This window comes from Mandrillus leucophaeus, unplaced genomic scaffold (genome assembly GCF_000951045.1).
Source record: "Mandrillus leucophaeus isolate KB7577 unplaced genomic scaffold, Mleu.le_1.0 Scaffold189, whole genome shotgun sequence".
Lineage (NCBI taxonomy): Eukaryota > Metazoa > Chordata > Mammalia > Primates > Cercopithecidae > Mandrillus > Mandrillus leucophaeus.
The window spans coordinates 1,359,009-1,376,667 of NW_012101909.1; the positions used below are offsets into that span (position 1 = coordinate 1,359,009).

A 17,659-nucleotide genomic window follows, 5' to 3' on the forward strand; every position below is an offset into this window, starting at 1 on the left:
GGCAAGTTGGCCCCTGTAGCTCCTAAAGGATAGAGTGTCTTTAGCATAAGAACCTCACAGCCTGTTGTTTCTCCCCCAGATAAAAGAAGACATAGAATGCCCAGATCACTCTGGAAAATTTGAATTTACCTTGAAACCATAGGTGGGAGAATGTTATGACAGAGGGCACTTCAATAGGGAGACCCCATTGTGCCTTTTTTAGTTTCCTTTTAGGGCTGCTTTGAAACTTATCATTCAAACTTGTTGAAGTAAATTTCCCTTCTTACCGTATTTGCTTTCAAATCTGCCAACCATGGTGAAAGGAGGTAGAAGAGAAGTGCTTCTGTGGCGGAGACAAGCATGGCTGTGGCTTTGGCCTCAGGGGATAAAATTCTGACAAGTGGCTTGTTCTAGAGAGCTGACCCCTGAGGCATGCCGTGGCCCAGGGTCAGCCCTGATGGGGGTGCCCAGGACCTGTCTGGGAATGCATGGAAGTGACTCTCGGGATATCGATCTCAAAGTGTTAGGAGCATGTTCTTAACAACTGTCCTCAGTTATTCATTCTCATCCCCGAGTTGAAAGAACAATGGATAGTTGAGAGGATACCCAAGGGGATGGGCCTGTCAATCTGAAACTGAAAAGGGTTTACTCAACTATGCATCTGGTGCTATTACCAAGTGTAAGGAAGGAATAAGGATCCTAGCACATGCAACATAAGCAATACTGACTTACGCTTGTGATTGTTCATATACATGATGGCTATCAATGGCACATTATACAAAACTGAGCTGTGAACATAATTTATTCATGTACTTGCATAGAAATTTGTTATATAGACATTAGGAAAAAGTATAAGTGCTCTCTGCAAATACTTATTTTTAGGATAATAGTAACAAAAATAGCTTGAGAAAATTAATATCATTTAAATTCGACAACGTACAATGTTCCTATTTACAGATTTGTGTGAGCACAAGAAGATCCTACACGGTAGATCTCCGTTCTGAAGATCGACTTGGGTGCATTTTAGAGGCCTCTGGTTCACTCAGCCACAGCCTAGATTCTTCACTGCTGATGATCTTTGGTTATGCTTGTTTTCTTTTTTTTTTTTTCCCCCCACAATTCTTCTTTCACACATTCCCTAACAAGAAAGGGTTCAGTTCAAACACTGAAAATTGAGCTTCTCCACAGCAATATCCATAAACCCATGCCAGTTGCAAATTCATAGTTTCAAAGGCTTTGGTCACAGGATTTTAAAATTGGAACAATGTTTGCTTGCTTGGTTTCCTGAGAAAAGGAAGAAGTGAGCTTCTCCCTAAAATATTTGTAGGTTTACTTCCCTATTTCTGTTTATTCATTCGGCAAGCTGTGTGTTGTGCACTGAGCACTGCAAACTGGAAGTGGAAAAAATCTTCAGGATTCCGACGTTTCACTTTCCAACCTCCAAATCACCATACATACTGAAGTGGAAGGTAAATGAACAGGACTTCTTTTTTAAATTAATTAATTAATTAATTATTATTATTTATTTTAGAGATAGGGTCTTGCTCTGTCACACAGGCTGGAGTGCAGTGACATGATCGTAGCTCACCGCAGCCTCGAACTTCTGTGTACAAGTGATTTTTCCACCTCAGCCTCCTGAGTAACTGGTGTAGATGTGTGCTGCCACACCTGGCTAATGTTATTATTTTTATTTTTTAAGAGATGGAGTCTTGATATGTTGCCCAAGCTGGTCTTGAACTCCTGGGCTCAAGAAATCCTTTTGCCTCCATCTCCCAAAGTGCTGGGATTACAGGTGTGAGCCACTGTGCCCAGTCCCTGAATGTGACTTCTGTTGCTGTCTTCAGCATGTTTGGTGACAGAGCCTTTACGGAACTGGTAACTTTTAAATTAAAGAGAGGAAAACGGGAATCCTTACCTGTATTTTTTTTTTTTTTTTTTTTTTTTTTTTGAGAGACATGGTCTCACTGTTGCCCAGGGTGGAGTGCAGTGGTGTAATCTCAGCTCACTGCAGCCTCGGCCTCCTGGGCTCAAGCCATTTTCCCACCTCAGCCTCCCAAGTAGCTGAAACTACAGGTGCCCACTACCATGCCTGGCTAATTCTTGTATTTTTTGTAGATGTGGGGTTTCGCTATGCTGCCCAGGCTGGTCTTGAACTCCTGGGTTCAAGCAATCTGCCCGCCTGGGCTCCCCAAAGTGCTGGGATTACAGGCGTGAGCCACCACACTCAGCCCTTTATTTCTTTTTGGTGGTTCAAATGCCACTGGTTTCTGAGAGAGTGTGAGTGTGCAGAAAATAATGAACTTTTTTAAATTAAGAAATTCAACAACTTATAAAAATAACACCCATAAGCAATCTGACCTTTGCCTTCAGTCTTTATAAGACATCCTCAAATGATTTTAAAGAGCCCTTTGGAGGTTGGTAACAATTCTATGCATTTGTGTCATTTACAAAATCAATTTAGGGATTAAAGTAAAAATACCTAAGCTGAGTATTTCATAAATCCAGTATGTAACTTTTCTTTAATATGTAAGAACAGGTTAAGCCAGGAACTTCTCCTATTTTATCCCATTTAAAACAGATCATTTTTCATAAGGAAAAGTAATCTCTACCTAAAAAATCCTTTGCAATCTCTGAGAAAAGTTGCAATACAGAATAATTTTGATTGACAAAATTCCTTTCTTCCTCTTGTAGTCCTGTCAGTCTGGAAAACCCCAACTATGTCCCATGAGAGAATGTCACACACACAAGGCATAGGGTGCAAGCCATTGTTTGTAGGAAGTAGGGACCGAGCTCAGCTGTCAGCTTGCACCTCTGTGATATTGACTCTGGCTATAATGTGGAACTTGCATTGATTTAAAAAAAGTCAAACTGCTTATCACAGAATTCTGGATTAACTTCGATTTTGTGACTGTGAGTTCCATAAGGCTTGGTTGGTTTATGGGGTTTAATTTTTAATACTGCTAACGTCATGGAGCCAGCTAAACACCAACAATATCAATAAATACTAATAGTTTGTATTCACTTCCTCCTTCTGTTGGAGCACTTTGACTTTATATACATTCCAGTCTTAGTGCCAAGGCCCCATTCGGGTTTCAAATTCCATACCAGAGCACATCACTTGGATGTGGCTCTCATATGCTTGAGGATATTCCTGGAGTCGAAAGGAAAATACAAAATGAGCATAAGAACAGATCATAGATGCGTTCGTATGAAAGTTGATACTCATGAAAAACAGCAGTTTGCTGAGACCCTGGAAGTTAGCTGGAGCAGTCAGGCAGAAAGGACTCATGACCATGGCTACAGAGGGGGCTTGTTCTCACAACGGACTTTCCACCATTCTTTTCCTGGCTTGCAGGTAGTAGATGCGGTTTTCTTCAGGATAAGTAACTTTACTGAGGGGCATCTTGTAGATGCTGGAATTTTTTGTGGTCATCATGAGGAACAATAGCGTGGCCAAACAAAAGGGCCAGGTACCAGCTGGCAATCCAATCTGGGGAAGAAGAGAAAGTCACACGCTCCTTTCAGATCCCATCTGACAGCTGAGCTACACAAAGCATCCCCCTCTACTTGCACTCAGCCCAAGGGGATGAACCACTGGGGGCATTGCTCTGGATTCTGTGCATGCTCGTGGAGACTGAGTTTATAATCTCAGGGCATTGAGCTGTTGGAATGTTGACATCTATTCTTTAGGGCAGCCACTTATGTCTCTATCTTGTATGTATGTCTTTCTCTCCCTCTCATATATTCAGACTTCCTGCACCAGATGTGCCAAGAGGACATTTGACAAACAGAGATGACACTTGCAAACTGCAAATGGCCCCTGACCACTCTTCACGTCCACAAGGCCTTCTCTGATTAGTCCAACCCACAGTGACCTCTCTGACCTTGACTTATGCCTGGTCTAGATCTTAGACTTGTCTTGCTTTCTTTCTTTCCATTCTGTCTCCCAAATAGACTCTAAGTTCCTTGAGGGTAGGTCCTCTTTGTGCTGCCCATGGAAACTCACACAATTCTGAGCGTATGCCATTGGTTAGCTCTGGCCCGATGCATGGACCTCCCTGGGGTGTGATGGAGTATAGGGGTACCCTAACCTGACTGCATATCAGAATCATCTGGGGGAGTTAAAAAAAAAAACATGGATGTTCAAGCATCGTACAAGATCTACTCTATCAGAAATACCAAAGGACACAAGGCCTAAGGCTCCATATTTTCCCATCTTCCTAGCTGACTCTGGTATGCAGCTTGCCCATTTGGGTCCATGGACTGATGCCTGTGAACCTTCACAGGCAGAAACTGGCCCTGCAATGGAATATCTGGCATTCTGTTTAAGTAAAAGGTATCCTAAAGTAAAAGGTATCACCTGCAATGGAATATCTGGCTTTCTCTTTAAGTAAAAGGTATCCTAAAGTCAACTTCTTATCACTCAGAGTTAGACTCTGAACTTGACAATATGTTATACAACCTAAGTTTCATTTTTTTAAACCAAGCAATCTGATATTTGTAACATACTGGGTGATTGTGGTTTGGACTAAAGTTTGCTGTGATGCTGAAAGAAAGGCCAGGGAGTTCCAGCAGAAGGTAGGGCAGTGCTTCTCACGGTCGTGGATCCTGCCACTGGATGCCAGCCCAGTGGACTTCAGGAGCACTTCCCATATAGTCGTAAGCTGGTCAATTACGCGAATGAAAAGTGAGACTAAAACACACTCACCCTAGCCATAACGTTTGCCATGCCGACTCCAAGATAGGCTGTGAACAGGGCTACAGAAAAAAAAAAAAGAGAGAGAGAGAGAAAGAACAATGCTTGGTAGATGCACTTTTAATCACAGGAAAGGCTGCCTTCCAATATAAATCACCTGGAATGCACAGTGCGCTGATTACTAGCATGAGTCTAAAGTCAGCAGTTCTGGATTCAAATCCTGGCTCCACCACTTAGGAGCTCCATGGGCTCTGTTTTAAGCCTCCATTTCCTCACCTGTACAATGGAAGTAAAAGGAATATCTCTTTCATGATGTTGGTGTGAGGATGAAAGGAAATAATGCATGTGTTTAGCACACAGTAAGTGTTCAATAAAGGTAGTTGTTTTATGGTTACTATTTTGTTGCTATTGCTAATACTTAAGGGAAAGGCCTTCTATGGAAAATAAATTTCTCTGATGTTTTATCCAAGCATAGCTGGATTAAATGAAATTATCCAAGCATAGCTGAATTAAATGAAACCTATTAATGTTTCTTGAGATAGCATCTAGGATTCTCATATTAATGAATAGGATTCAAAGCTACAAAAAATCATAGTGCTTGCTTTGGCAGCGTGTGTACTAAAAACCAAAACAAAACCATGTTTATAAAATAAGAAGGAAAGAAAGAAGGAAGCAGGAACTGAACACAAACTTGGGATTCCTCCCCTTGATAACATCTTCTCCAATACCATTAAAATCAATGAATAAATGTCTTATGTTTTATTTACTTTGAGTGGCCAAAAAAATTGTAGAGTCAGTAATTTGAGTATATGGGTGATTTTCAATGTAAAACAACTAATGCAAAGATCTCAACCAGATAATTATCTATTCCTCAGTTTTGGTTGAAGAGAAGGCTCACGGAGGCTCAGGGAAGCCCTCAGGTTTCATGGGGATAGCCTGAAGAATGACCTTCATATAATGGCCACCTAGCCACTTGGGCCACCAGAACTCACCGTTAGACACACTCACCATCTTGTCTCCATGTCTGGTGAGAAATCACATCAGCTATCTTGGTGTGTGGGGATGTGGCAGGACATGGTCGCCAGCGGTGGGGGAGCTCTGTGATCCTCATTTACTTTACCATAGACTTCTGTCCTTTTACCACTATTTTGTCTTTTTATCCTGGTGTTTCTTATTCAATAGCATATCAAATTCTTTCATGTATGAATTGTCTCACACTAGTGGGAAGGGCTGGTCTTTGGAAACAGTACTGGTTTCAAATCCTAGCTCTGCCATTTTATTTGTTGTATAACAAATCACTGAATGTCTTGGAATCTAGTTTCATCATCTGTAAAAAGGCATCTTGAAGATCTGCCTTACTGGGAGGCGAGGAATCTCAAGTGAGAGCTTCTATTTCCATAAACACAGCTGTAAATGTATCTCTTTCACCATGGGACTGCTCTGAGCAGAAGGGTGCTCACGGCTTGGCTTAGAAGGGTTTCTCTCCTCGGTTACACCAATTTCATTCATTGTTAAAGTTTAATCAATTAATTCAACAACTATTCACTGGCCCTCTGCTAAGCACTGGGGTCCTCTGTCCCTGATCTCTTAAGTGCCCCCTTTGCTACAACACCACCCCTGAGCACATGAGGCCTTATGGCCTTCTCTCTTTTTAAAATATCCATTAGACTTCTAAGGCTCACTTTTGGCACGTTTACGTCTCATACTGTTATGTTGCTTTGAAGTGATCTCCAATTCAAAGTTGCTTTTCTCTCCATAGTAAAAGTGATAGATTATTTAATGGTAGGTATGTCAATTAAGACTCGCCAAGTAGGACTGGGAAAGCCTTACAGTAGAGGGGCAATTCTGCACAACATCATCAGTTTGTAGACAATGACCCTGACAACGTTCTTGGTAGCTGAGGGAAGAAAAGGCCCTTGAGTACTGAAGGGGAAACTGGATTTTAGCTCCTCCTGGATAGTGTCCCTTCCAATGAGTGAGTCCCACTGTGATAACCCAACCATTTGGAAGAGATACACAATGTGTTTACAGTCTCCACTGATAAAACAGCAACATTGAGATATTCTCTGGCCATGCAGTTGCTCTGGCTTAGAGGCCAGAAAGACAGCAGTGCCAGGTTCTGTCAGAGTTTCCTGAGTCCACTTCCTTATAAAAGCCATCGGGGACTAATAAATAACAGCTCTATAATAAATGTCTGTCACTTATTTACCTTGGCTGACAGGGTTGGTCTTTTGTTTGGCAGTATCAGGGTGATGTGGACAAGCTGAAACTTGGTGTGGCATTTTACATGTGAGATTTGCTTTCCAAGGGGGGCTGGAGATCTCTCTCAAAAATCCATGCACAGAGATTTAAAAGTCTGATTGTACCCTGTGGGACCCCAGTGTGCACTCTCACACACTGCTGGCAGCAGTGGAAACTGGTATGGCTTTTTTGGAGATAAAGTTGGCATCCATTGAAATAAAAATTGGCATTCCCTTTAACCCATCAATTTAGCTTCTTGAAAAGAAGGTGAATCTTCTTACAGAAATGCTTGTACAAAGTACACAAGGACATTTGTCCCAAAAATATTCATTGCAGAACTGTTTGTAATGGTTTCAAACTAGAAGCAATCTGAACTTTCCCCAGCAAGAGGGCACTTATCATATAAAGTGTCTACACAGTCACCATCTCCATGGCCTTGAGCAGTGGAGGTTCTATACCCTGCAGCATGGGCCCCCTTTTTCATTAAATACACCAGGAAAAATGCAGCTCCAGCCTGGGCTTCCATCTCTGCCCAGAGACTCACCCAAACAGCTGATATCCTGAGGGAAACATGAGCTCCCACGACAAGGAAAGGGGACATCCCAGGAGAGCAATACCATACAAGAAGGACGACAAACTGAACAACTTACAGTTGAGATATATATATATATATATATTTTTTTTTTTTTTTTTTTTTTGAGACAGAGTCTCGCTCTGTCACCCAGGCTGGAGTACAGTGGCGTGATCTCGGCTCACTGCAACCTCCGCCTCCTGGGTTCAAGCGATTCTCCTGCCTCAGCCTCCTGAGTAGCTGGGACTACAGGTGTGTGCCACCACACCCAGCTAATTTTTGTATTTTTAGTAGAGATGGGGTTTCACCATGTTAGCCAGGATGGTCTCAATCTCTTGACCTTGTGATCTGCCCCCCTTGGCCTCCCAAAGTACTGGGATTACAGGTGTGAGCCACCGCTCCCAGCCAATAAAATTTAATTAATAAACCAGAAATGAAGAACTCAATGAATGATGTGATCAGCACAATGGACAGAGCCAAAGAATGATCAGGCCAATCAACTGAACTGAAGGGCCTCATGGAAAGATAAAGAGATGGAAAATATTAAGAAAAAGTCAAGAGTTATGAAAAAATAGCATAAAGTATTACGCTGAAATACTAGAAATCACAGAAGGAGAGGGGAAAAATGGAAAAGATTTGACAAAGTGAAAAATGATGATGTTCCTAGAATTAAAGGAAGAGATGAGGGCTCACATTGAGAGGATTTGAGTACCTAGTAGGAAAAAAAAAAAAAAAAAAAAAGCTACATCTAGACAGATAATAGTGAAATAAAACCATATATATATCTCATACGCAAAGAGAAAATTCAGAGAGTCCAGAGAGGAAAAATAAAATCAACTTTAACAAGAATTAGTTTCTTTTCAGACACCTTAATAGCAATTTTGGGTATAAGAAGACAATGGAGTAGTCTTTGAAGACAATTTTCAAAATATTGAGAAAAAAATGTTAAATCTTGAGTTTGTAGCCAGCTAAACTAAAATTTAAATGAAGGTGAAATGAAGATATTCTCCAGCATACAAGGTCTCTTTGCAGACCCTCTTTAAAGAAAACAAAACTCTCTTTGCAAACCATCTCTGAAGAAGTAATCCAGCAGTAATCCCAGCACTTTGGGAGGCCGAGGTAGGTGGTTCACTTGAGGTCAGGAGTTTGAAACCAGCCTGGCCAATATTGCAAAAACCTGTCACTACAAAAAATACAAAAAATCAGCTGGGCATGGTGGCGCATGTCTGTAATCCCAACTACTTGGGAGTCTGAGGCATAGGAATTGCTTGAACCCAGGAGGTGGAGGCTGCAGTGAGCTGAGATTGTGCCACTGCACTCCAGTCTGGGAATAGAGTGAGGCTTTTTTCTTAAAAAAAAAAAAAAAAAAAAAAAGTACAGAAGGTTAATATGAACTAAGTCAGAGTGAATAAGCAGTTAATAAAGTTTACAGTTGCCTAAATAAGCAAGGACCCAAAACAAAAACTTATACTTAACAACGAATCCAAAATAAAAATTCTATACAGTATCAATGGTTTTACTAGTTGTTAGGGGTGGGCCTTCTCAGAGGAAGTAAAGGCAGGTTCATGTATCAGTCATATTTGGGAAGAAGATACAGGTGTTAATAAACTTAAGAAATTGACAGGAGAAAATAAACAAGTTTGATTCTTAATAAGTTATGCAAAGCCACCAGAAAAACTTTTTTCCAGACTTTTAAACAGCGCTTACCGAGTGCTAGACACTATTTGTTCTATGAGTTTCGGACATGCATTAACTAATTTAATCATCAGAACAATTGTATGAATTGAATATGGTAACTTCCATTTTCTAAGATGGGGAAACTGAGGCATAGAAAAGCAAATTACTTATAATTTGCTTACATTCATAAGCAAATATGCTAGTAAGTAGCAGAGCTGCTGGAACTGAATCCAGGCTGTCTGGCACCAGAGTCTGAGCTCCATAACCAGCTCAGTAGACTGCCTCAACCATTATGCTACACCAGTGGAAAAAAAAGAGTATCTATCCAAAGGAAGGTGAGTGTGGTAGGAAGAATAATGGTCTCCAAAGATGTCCATATCTTAAACCTCAGAACTTGAGAATATGTGACCTCACATGGCAAAAGGGAATTAGTAGCAGCTGTGATTAAGTTAAAGACCTTGAGATGGAGAGAGTTTCCTAGACTTCTGAATGGACCCAGTGTAATCACAAGGGTCCTTATAAGAAGTGGGCAAAAAAGCCCTCTCTGGGGAGTAAAATGGAGTATTTCCACTTCCTGGTTCAGACATTTCTATGCAGATTACATTTTTGTTTTGTTTTATACAATAAACCTGTGCTGCTTCTATAATTGAGAAAATATCAAAGATATTCCCACTTTGGGGAAACACATTTCGAGAGCTTTGGCTTCATCCTTCTCCATGGTCTGTCAAAACCTCATCACCAGCCGGGCGCGGTGGCTCACCCCTGTAATCCCAGCACTTTGGGAGGCCAAGGCAGGCAGATCATGAGGTCAGGAGTTCAAGACCAGACTGGTGAAACCCCATCTCTACTAAAAATACAAAAAAATTTAACTAGGCATGGTGGTGAGTGCCTGTAATCCCAGCTACTTGGGAGGCTGAGGCAGGAGAATTGCTTGAACCAGGACCCGGGAGGCAGAGGTTGCAGTGAGCTGAGATCATGCCATTGCATGCTAGCCTGGGCTACAGATCAAGAATCCATCTCGAAAAACAACAACATAAAACAAAAAAAACTCAGCACCCGCCAGGTGCGGTGGCTCATGCCTGTAATCCCAGCACTTTGGGAGGCTGAGGTGGACAAATCATGAGGTCAGAAGATCGAGACCATCCTGGCCAACATGGTGAAACCCCATCTCTACCAAAAATACAAAAATTAGCTGGGCATAGTGGTGCGTGCCTGTAAGCCCCGCTACTTGGGAGGCTGAGACAGGAGAATCGCTTGAACTAGGGTGTTGGAGGTTGCAGTGGGCCAAGATTGTGCCACTGCACTCCAGCCTGGTGACACAGCGAGACTCTGTCTAAAAAAAAAAAACACAAAAAACAAAACAAGACCCAAAAAAAAAAAAAAAAACGGAAAAACAAAAACCTCATTGCCATCTCCTGTGCTCTCAAAATGCCTTCTCCTTGATCTTGAAGGACATGCTCAGGCTGTCCCCATGCTGGCCTGCACCACCCTTTCCACCAAACAGAATTCCTCCTCTTATTTTCTAGCATTTATGGAAAAGCCCCCTTCTCCAGGAGGTGCTTTGTGATATTTCTGAATGGAAATGGGCCCCTGGAGAATCCTGTACTGTGGACTTCTCCTTCTTCTTCCACAAAGATTGCACGGTCCTCTTGGGCTCCCTCTCTTGCCTGGCTTCTGCCCTCTACTGTAACACTCTGTGTGCAGGAACTGCATGGATCCTAAAGCTCCTAAACTCCTTGCTCTTCCTGGTACTGTCTTAACTGTATCATGTGTGTTTAATACATATTTATGGCTACTGCCTCCAGAAAAGTAAAGGTATGCATCCCAAATAAAGGTTTGAAACCCCTAACCAATCTCAGAGTAAAGCTGAAAGGTTGTAGGGTAAACATTCGAACCCAGCTGAACTCAGGTGGAAACCCCTAACCAATCTTAGAATAAAGCTGAAAGGTTGTAGGATAAACATTTGAACCTAGCTGAACTCAGGTGGAAACTCCTAACCAATCTCAGAATGAAGCTGAAAGGTTGTAAGATAAACATTCTAACACAGCTGAACTCAGGTGGCTACAGCACCTGTCTGTAACCCTCTCCTTTATCCTAAGCTCGTGAACAAATTTGGAGAAAGAGCACATTTCAACAGAACTGTTAGGTTAAATAGCTAAGTAATAGTAAATAACTTGATAAAAATGACATCTGCATGGCTACACCCAGCAACCTGAGTTATGTATATACTCTTGCTATAGCATCACATCAAAATGGAATGGGTCTTTAGAAACCCTTGGTACCATCCCATTTTCTAGTGCAGAAATCTATTCTAAACCCTGCCTTATACGTGGCCCACCGTTTTCATAACTGTTTAAATATCTTGGCTTGATTAATCTGGTGATAAACTGACTCTAGACATATATTTCCACTAGATTAGAAATAATTTCTCCACATTACACTGTCCTGCCTCCTTTTTGTTCCCAAGTGAATCTCATTCTCTCCACTCTAGAACATTATCTTAAATGCTTACACTTTGATTGCATTAGGGATGCCAGAGGCTATGGGTGAATGAGCTGCCACTCACAATCCACCTGGGACATCTATTAGCTTTTCAGATTCAAATCACATGCAATCTGTTTTCACCCAAGAGGTTGCCATGAGGGCCTGAATGCTACAAAAGGGAAGCAGAGGAGTGCGGTGGGATAACTCTGGAAGTGGATGGTAAGTGTGGGTTCTGGGTGTGGATTTACCCATCACTGTCCAGATTCCCTGCAGCACATTCCTTAGTCTCTCTGGCCTCAGGACCCCAACAGTAAAGTAAGAAGGATGGAGTGGAGGTTTCAGGATGCCTTCTTCCTCTGACAGGCTGAGTCTGGTTAGAACACTGGGAGTCAGAAAGGATTAATACAGCAGTTCTTGAAATGTGGTCTCGAGAGCAACAGCATTAGTGCCTCCTGAGAACTTGTTAGAAGTGGAAATTCTGCCGGAGTGGTGGCTCACTCCTGTAATCCCATCACTTTGGAAGGTGGAGGTGGGAGGATTGCTTGAGCCTAGGAATTCGAGATCAGCCTGGGCAACATAGGGAGACCCGGTCTCTGTAAAAAACAAAAAATTAACCAGGCGTGGTGGCATGCCTGTGGTCCTAGCGACTTTACTTGGGAGGTTGAGGCTGCAGTGAGCTGTGTTCACACCACTGCACTCCAGCCTGGGCAACATAATGAGACCCGTTTTTGTTTTTGAGATGAAGTTTTGCTCTGTTGCCCAGGCTGAAGTGCAGTGGCACTATCTTGGCTCAGAATGGGACTGTTTTTCAGAAAAATTAAAAAAAAATTCTTTCCCCCACCTCTAACAACGAATCAGACTGGTTGGGGGGGGGGCAGCGATTTGTGTTTTAACAAGTCTTTCAGGTGATTCTGATGCATTCTCAAGTCTTAGAATGGCTGGGTTACTGTGACGCTCAAAGGGGTAAATGTCATCAACCCTGATTCACCAGGGGACATTGCTTTGTATTTAGCTGGAGTTATTTCCCTTTAGTTTCTTGGGTCAAACAACTAGTTTGAAGAATGCAGGACAAGTCAGTTGAAAGCAAAAGTAGTGTCAGCTGTGGTCCCTGCCATCCCCAGTGGGAGGCATGGCAGATCCTCACAGCCAGAAGCAGCGAGTGGCACGACGCTGGGAGCTTCTCGGTGGCCAAGGCCGAGTGTCAGCATAAGCAGGAGAGCCCATGAGCACGGGGGAGCTTTGAGAAGGCATGTGTGGCATGCATCAGGGAAGGGCTGGTGTATCTCTGGGGATAAACTGAAGAATAACTGGGATTTTTTTTCTATCCTCCCAAACATCCATATTTTAGGATGTTAATATGACTCAATAGGCTCCTGCCTTCACAGTCATCAGAGAGGTAGGCAGAGGTGACTTTAATGCTCTCAGGGGACGTCACTTGTCCTGTTCACACATTTAGCAAGTGGGCTCAAGCCAGAACCCTGGCCCTGATTTTTCACGCAGTCCGTTTTTACTGCTTGTCCTTGATTGAGATCCTGTAGTCATGGGCAGCCCTCCCCCAGGGGTGTGGGAGACTCACCGCAGCCAAGAGCCAGGAGGTGGGTTTGCCAGGTGAGCGCCACGAACATTCCTCCCATTGCAATGCAGGCCAGAGAGCTGTTGAAACCCCAGAGTCCAAAGTAGATGTCCTCAAATGGGGCTGAAAGACTGAGTCCTGTTAGACAAGACAGGAGGGGTCAGAGCTCGGGACTAAAGGCAGGATGTTTGGAAGGAGACTGAGGGTGGGATTGAAGGTTAGCAGCAAGCATCCCAGGAATTCCCATTGGTCCCTAGGAAGCCATGATCTCAAGAAAGATCTGGAGCACAGAAGATGCCTGAGGCAATGCACGGGATGGAGGAGGTGCTCAATATTTGGTAAGGGCTCTTGTGCTCACCTGCTGCTGTGCCGAGCAATGATCCGATTGCAGCATGCAGGCACATGAGTGGGGAGGAGAGTAGGATAGCTCCCAGGAAAATGCCCCCTGTCCATGGATTATCACAGCCATATATCTGACCAACTCCCACTGGTATAGATTTCAATAACTGCAAAAGAAATTTTTTAAAAAAATGCCACCGAAACAACTGAACAGAAACCCACAGGACACCCACAAACTCCTACAATATAATTTTACACTGGATATACCGTATCTCTTTCAAGAACAGTGTTACTACCTTTTAAAATTCCCTCTCCTTGATTACAGAAAAATCCCAGTCATTCTTCAGCTTTATCCCCAGAGACACACCAGCCCTTCCCTGGTGCATGCCACACATGCCTTCTTAAAGTTCCCCCTGTGCTCACGGGCTCTCCTGCTTGCACTGACACTTGGCCTGGGTCACTGATAAGGTCTCAGTGTGGTGCCACTCACTGCTCCCGGCTGTGAGGATCTGCCATGCTCCCAGTGGGGATGGCAGGAACCACAGCTGACACTTCTTTTGCTTTCAAATGTCCACCAGTGCTGAGGGTGATCTAATGTATCCATGCATCCCTTTGTTCAATAGAGAGATTATTATCACTATACAATTTGGATGCTTATGCTAAAGCCAGAGACCCAATACCAGGTTATCTTATCCACAATTTAGAAGCAATTATTAGCAAGTTTGTGAATTTTCTTTTCTGTCATTAAGTGGAACATGTATTCATTTAAACCAAGATATCTTTAGCTTATTCTAGTTACGAACAACTGTCAAGCAGGTCTCAAAACACAAAAATACATGGAAATGTCACAATTCTGCTTTCTGGCTGAGGCCTGAATTTAGTTATTCTGTTCACAGAATTGCAGTTCTCAGGAGCGAACAAGGTTTGACTGAACATAACAAATGACCATTCTTTACAGCTGAACTTCTGGTTGGGCACCAGACCATAGTGTGAGTTTGACTCTACCCTAACATGGACTCAATTCTTCTAGCCCATGCTGGGTCTTCATGTCTAAACATTTTGGTATTTCTAGACCAGGAAACTTGGCAAAGACAGCATACCCTTTTTATTTTTTATTTTTCCGGATTTGACTGCAGAACTCTGTCTCAGGTAGCCATAGGGTTGGGGTTGGTGCTGATGATGGACTGGTCATTCGGAGTGAGGAGAAGGACAAAGCTTCTCCTGCCCCAGATCAGCACTGTGCAGGAGAACTTTCTGAGATGATGGAATAGTCTGTATCTGTGATGTTTAACACAGTGGGTCCTAGCCACATGTGGCTATCAACCGCTTGAGATGTAGCTAGAGAGGTTGAGGAACTCAATTTTTGACAATACTACATCTAAATTTATATAGCCACGTGGGGCTAGTGGCTCCTGTGTTCGTGCAGTTCTAGATAGATTAATGCTATTTTATACTGTTATTTTTCGTGGGTAGTTCTAATGAATCTTTGATTTTTCCTTCTGAATTATTTCCAGGTGCTTCATTAAATTTTCTGGCAAGAAGCTAAAGAGAAGCTGACTGGAGCTCCTCATGTGTTTTGATCACTCAACAAAGAAGACAGAAAAGGGCGTTTCATAACCTGACAGTGGGAGAGCACATTAAAAAGGTAATGTGCTTTGGTTTTTTTGTTTGTTTTTTGGTTTTCTTCTAATTTCAGGTATTCTCTTGTTCTTGATAGTCCAGAAACCTTAAACATATTTATTACACACCAACAGGAAGAGCTGGAATTTGATTTGGGTTAGCCAGGTTTTAAAAAGTACGAGATCTCTTTATGGTCATCTTTAAAGAGATACATAGGATTCATCCGTTAATACAGAGGTTCTCAAACTCTGGCCCGCATCACAATTTGGGGAGTTTGTTAAAACAGGTTCCAGTCCCCACACTTAGAGATTATGATTTAGAGGGTCTGAGATGAAGCCTGTTTGGGTATTGAAAACTCCCCAGGTGATTCTGATGCCTACCAAAGCTTGGGAACCCTAAATTATTGTAGATGTTCTATGAGCTATGCCATAAGGAAAAGCAGAATAGAGAGGTTCTGTCCTAAACTCTAAGCATCCAGTTTTTTGATTGGAGGGAGTAGACTGTGGAAGATTTAAAACCAGGCTGGAGGCCACATGCCCTAAGGGCTGGCTCCCATCACCCACCCCCAAGCTACGATGGAGTGACTCCCAGTGGAACTGTACTCTGGGGTTAGCACTGTAGATGTTTAGGGGAAAAGGCAGAAAAATTAGCTTGTCTAAATAGTAATTTAAAAAAATCCCTTAGACCCTAATGTTCTGGAGTAGAACAAATGCTTTAAATGGCAAGATGAAGGCAGAAAGGCCACCATAGTCCTGAGCATCTAGGGGACTCTGACACCTGTGGACAATTGACCAGAGGCCATTGCGTATCTTGCAGAGCCAGGGGGAATGTGAGAAGCCAGTGTCTTACCTCCAGGGCACTGAGGTCAGACCAGGAGATATTTGGAGCTGTAGTTACAGGTGTGACCAATTTGCCTGGAAAGAATGGATTGTAATGTCCTGTGGCTGAAAGGTACATTGACAGCGCCATGTTGAAAGGGAGGGTGAAGACAGGGAGGTCCCATTTGCTGAGCATGGAATTCAATGCGCTTGAGAAAATTGGGCTAAAAAAAGAACAGAGCAGAAGAATGTGTATGTGACAAACCAGGCTGACACATGGAATCTCGCTATACTCTGGAGGGCCTTTATTTCACCTGCCAATAGGCCCCTTACATGTTGTGTTGGCAAATTTGCCACAGAAAGAAAACTTGGGATAAATTCTATTATAGAGGCAGTAAATACTACATAAAGTAAAAAGAATCAACTCTCAGCTTATTTGGCTTTTGAAAAATTCTACTCTCGGGTTGCTCAGAGTGAGCTATATATTGAGATTTAAAAAATATTTTTGAAGTACTTATGACATACAAAATAAAATAATGTCTACATAGTTAAAGTCCCCTTCGTCCCTCTGCTTGCTCTTATGTCACTCCCTCCCCACTAGAGGCAACTGTGATCCTGATTTGGCATATATCATTTCTTTAATATACCTATTTTTGGAAAAAAAACAATCGTTCAAGGATGCAGGTAGTGTGAGCTAGAGGAAAACGATCTCACAGTTGGAGGGGCGGAGTGTGCGTCCTTGAGCTGTTGATAAATTGCATGACCTAGGCAAGGTGCATCTCCTCAGGCTCTGAACCTATAAACTGGTGGGCTGGGCTGCATGGTCTCCAGGTCCCTCGTAGGTTCTCACTTGACCCAATCAAAAAGCCATCACTTAAAGACCAGAACTCCAGAACTCCCATTTTCCTGGATTGTGGAAGGGAGCGTGGTGAGCACTTGCAGGCGAGGCCTCCTTCCCATGAACCTGTTCTTCAGAGCAGGTCCCAAATGACCTCCTGAAGAGGTTGGCTCTACAGGTAGGTCCTCTACACACCTGTGGGTGCAGCAAGAGTGGGTGGCCCTTCTGCAGACATTGCCCACAACAGGCTGTGCTTCTTATTTATGTGCATATTAGTATTTTATATTTAACTGCAATGTAGAAAGAAGGAAATCTCTGTTTCCAGGAAAAGGATTTAAGACATTGTCAACATAAAAACTAGTTTGAAGGGAATTCAGTAAACAAAAATTTTCTAAGGGAGACCTGGGGGGCAGGTGGGTAAGAATTCACGTAGGCACAGTGGTTCTCCCAGCATCATCTGGGAATGCATTAGAAATGCAAATTATCAGGCTCCACCTCAGGCAGACTGCATCAGAAACCCTGGGACCTGGGAGCAGGTGCCTGTGTTGTAACAAGCCCTGCAGGTGATTCTCATAGCGCTCAGGTTTGAGAGGCAATGATGGAGGAAGTGGGTCTCAACTTTGGCTATACTTTAGAGCCACCTGGGAAGCTTTAGCACTCCCAATGCCCAGGTGCTACTGCAGACCAATGACAGTAGAGTCTTGGGAGGGAGGAGTCAGGTGTATGGGGGCCACCTGCATCAGTGTGTGTCTACCAAAAAGACACCTGCATTTTTATGTCCATTGCAGCACTGTTTTCCGCTCCCCACAGAAGTGTCAATGTG

At 42.9% G+C, this 17,659-nt stretch overlaps 1 protein-coding gene across 3 annotated transcripts in view; it reads right to left on the reverse strand.

Annotated features, from left to right (window-relative positions):
• Positions 1-763: 763 nt before the first annotated feature.
• SLC14A1 (solute carrier family 14 (urea transporter), member 1 (Kidd blood group)) overlaps positions 764-17,659 on the reverse strand; it is a 27,932-nt gene continuing 11,036 nt past the window's right edge. For all 3 annotated transcript variants that reach the window (XM_011978090.1, XM_011978091.1, XM_011978089.1), the window contains 5 exons: positions 16,030-16,222; positions 13,580-13,727; positions 13,225-13,359; positions 4,688-4,737; positions 764-3,469 (listed from right to left, as the gene is read on the reverse strand). In XM_011978090.1, the coding sequence (XP_011833480.1) occupies positions 3,296-3,469; positions 4,688-4,737; positions 13,225-13,359; positions 13,580-13,727; positions 16,030-16,222 (700 nt within the window). In that variant the 3' untranslated portion in view covers positions 764-3,295. The remainder of the gene's footprint in view (positions 3,470-4,687; positions 4,738-13,224; positions 13,360-13,579; positions 13,728-16,029; positions 16,223-17,659) is intronic.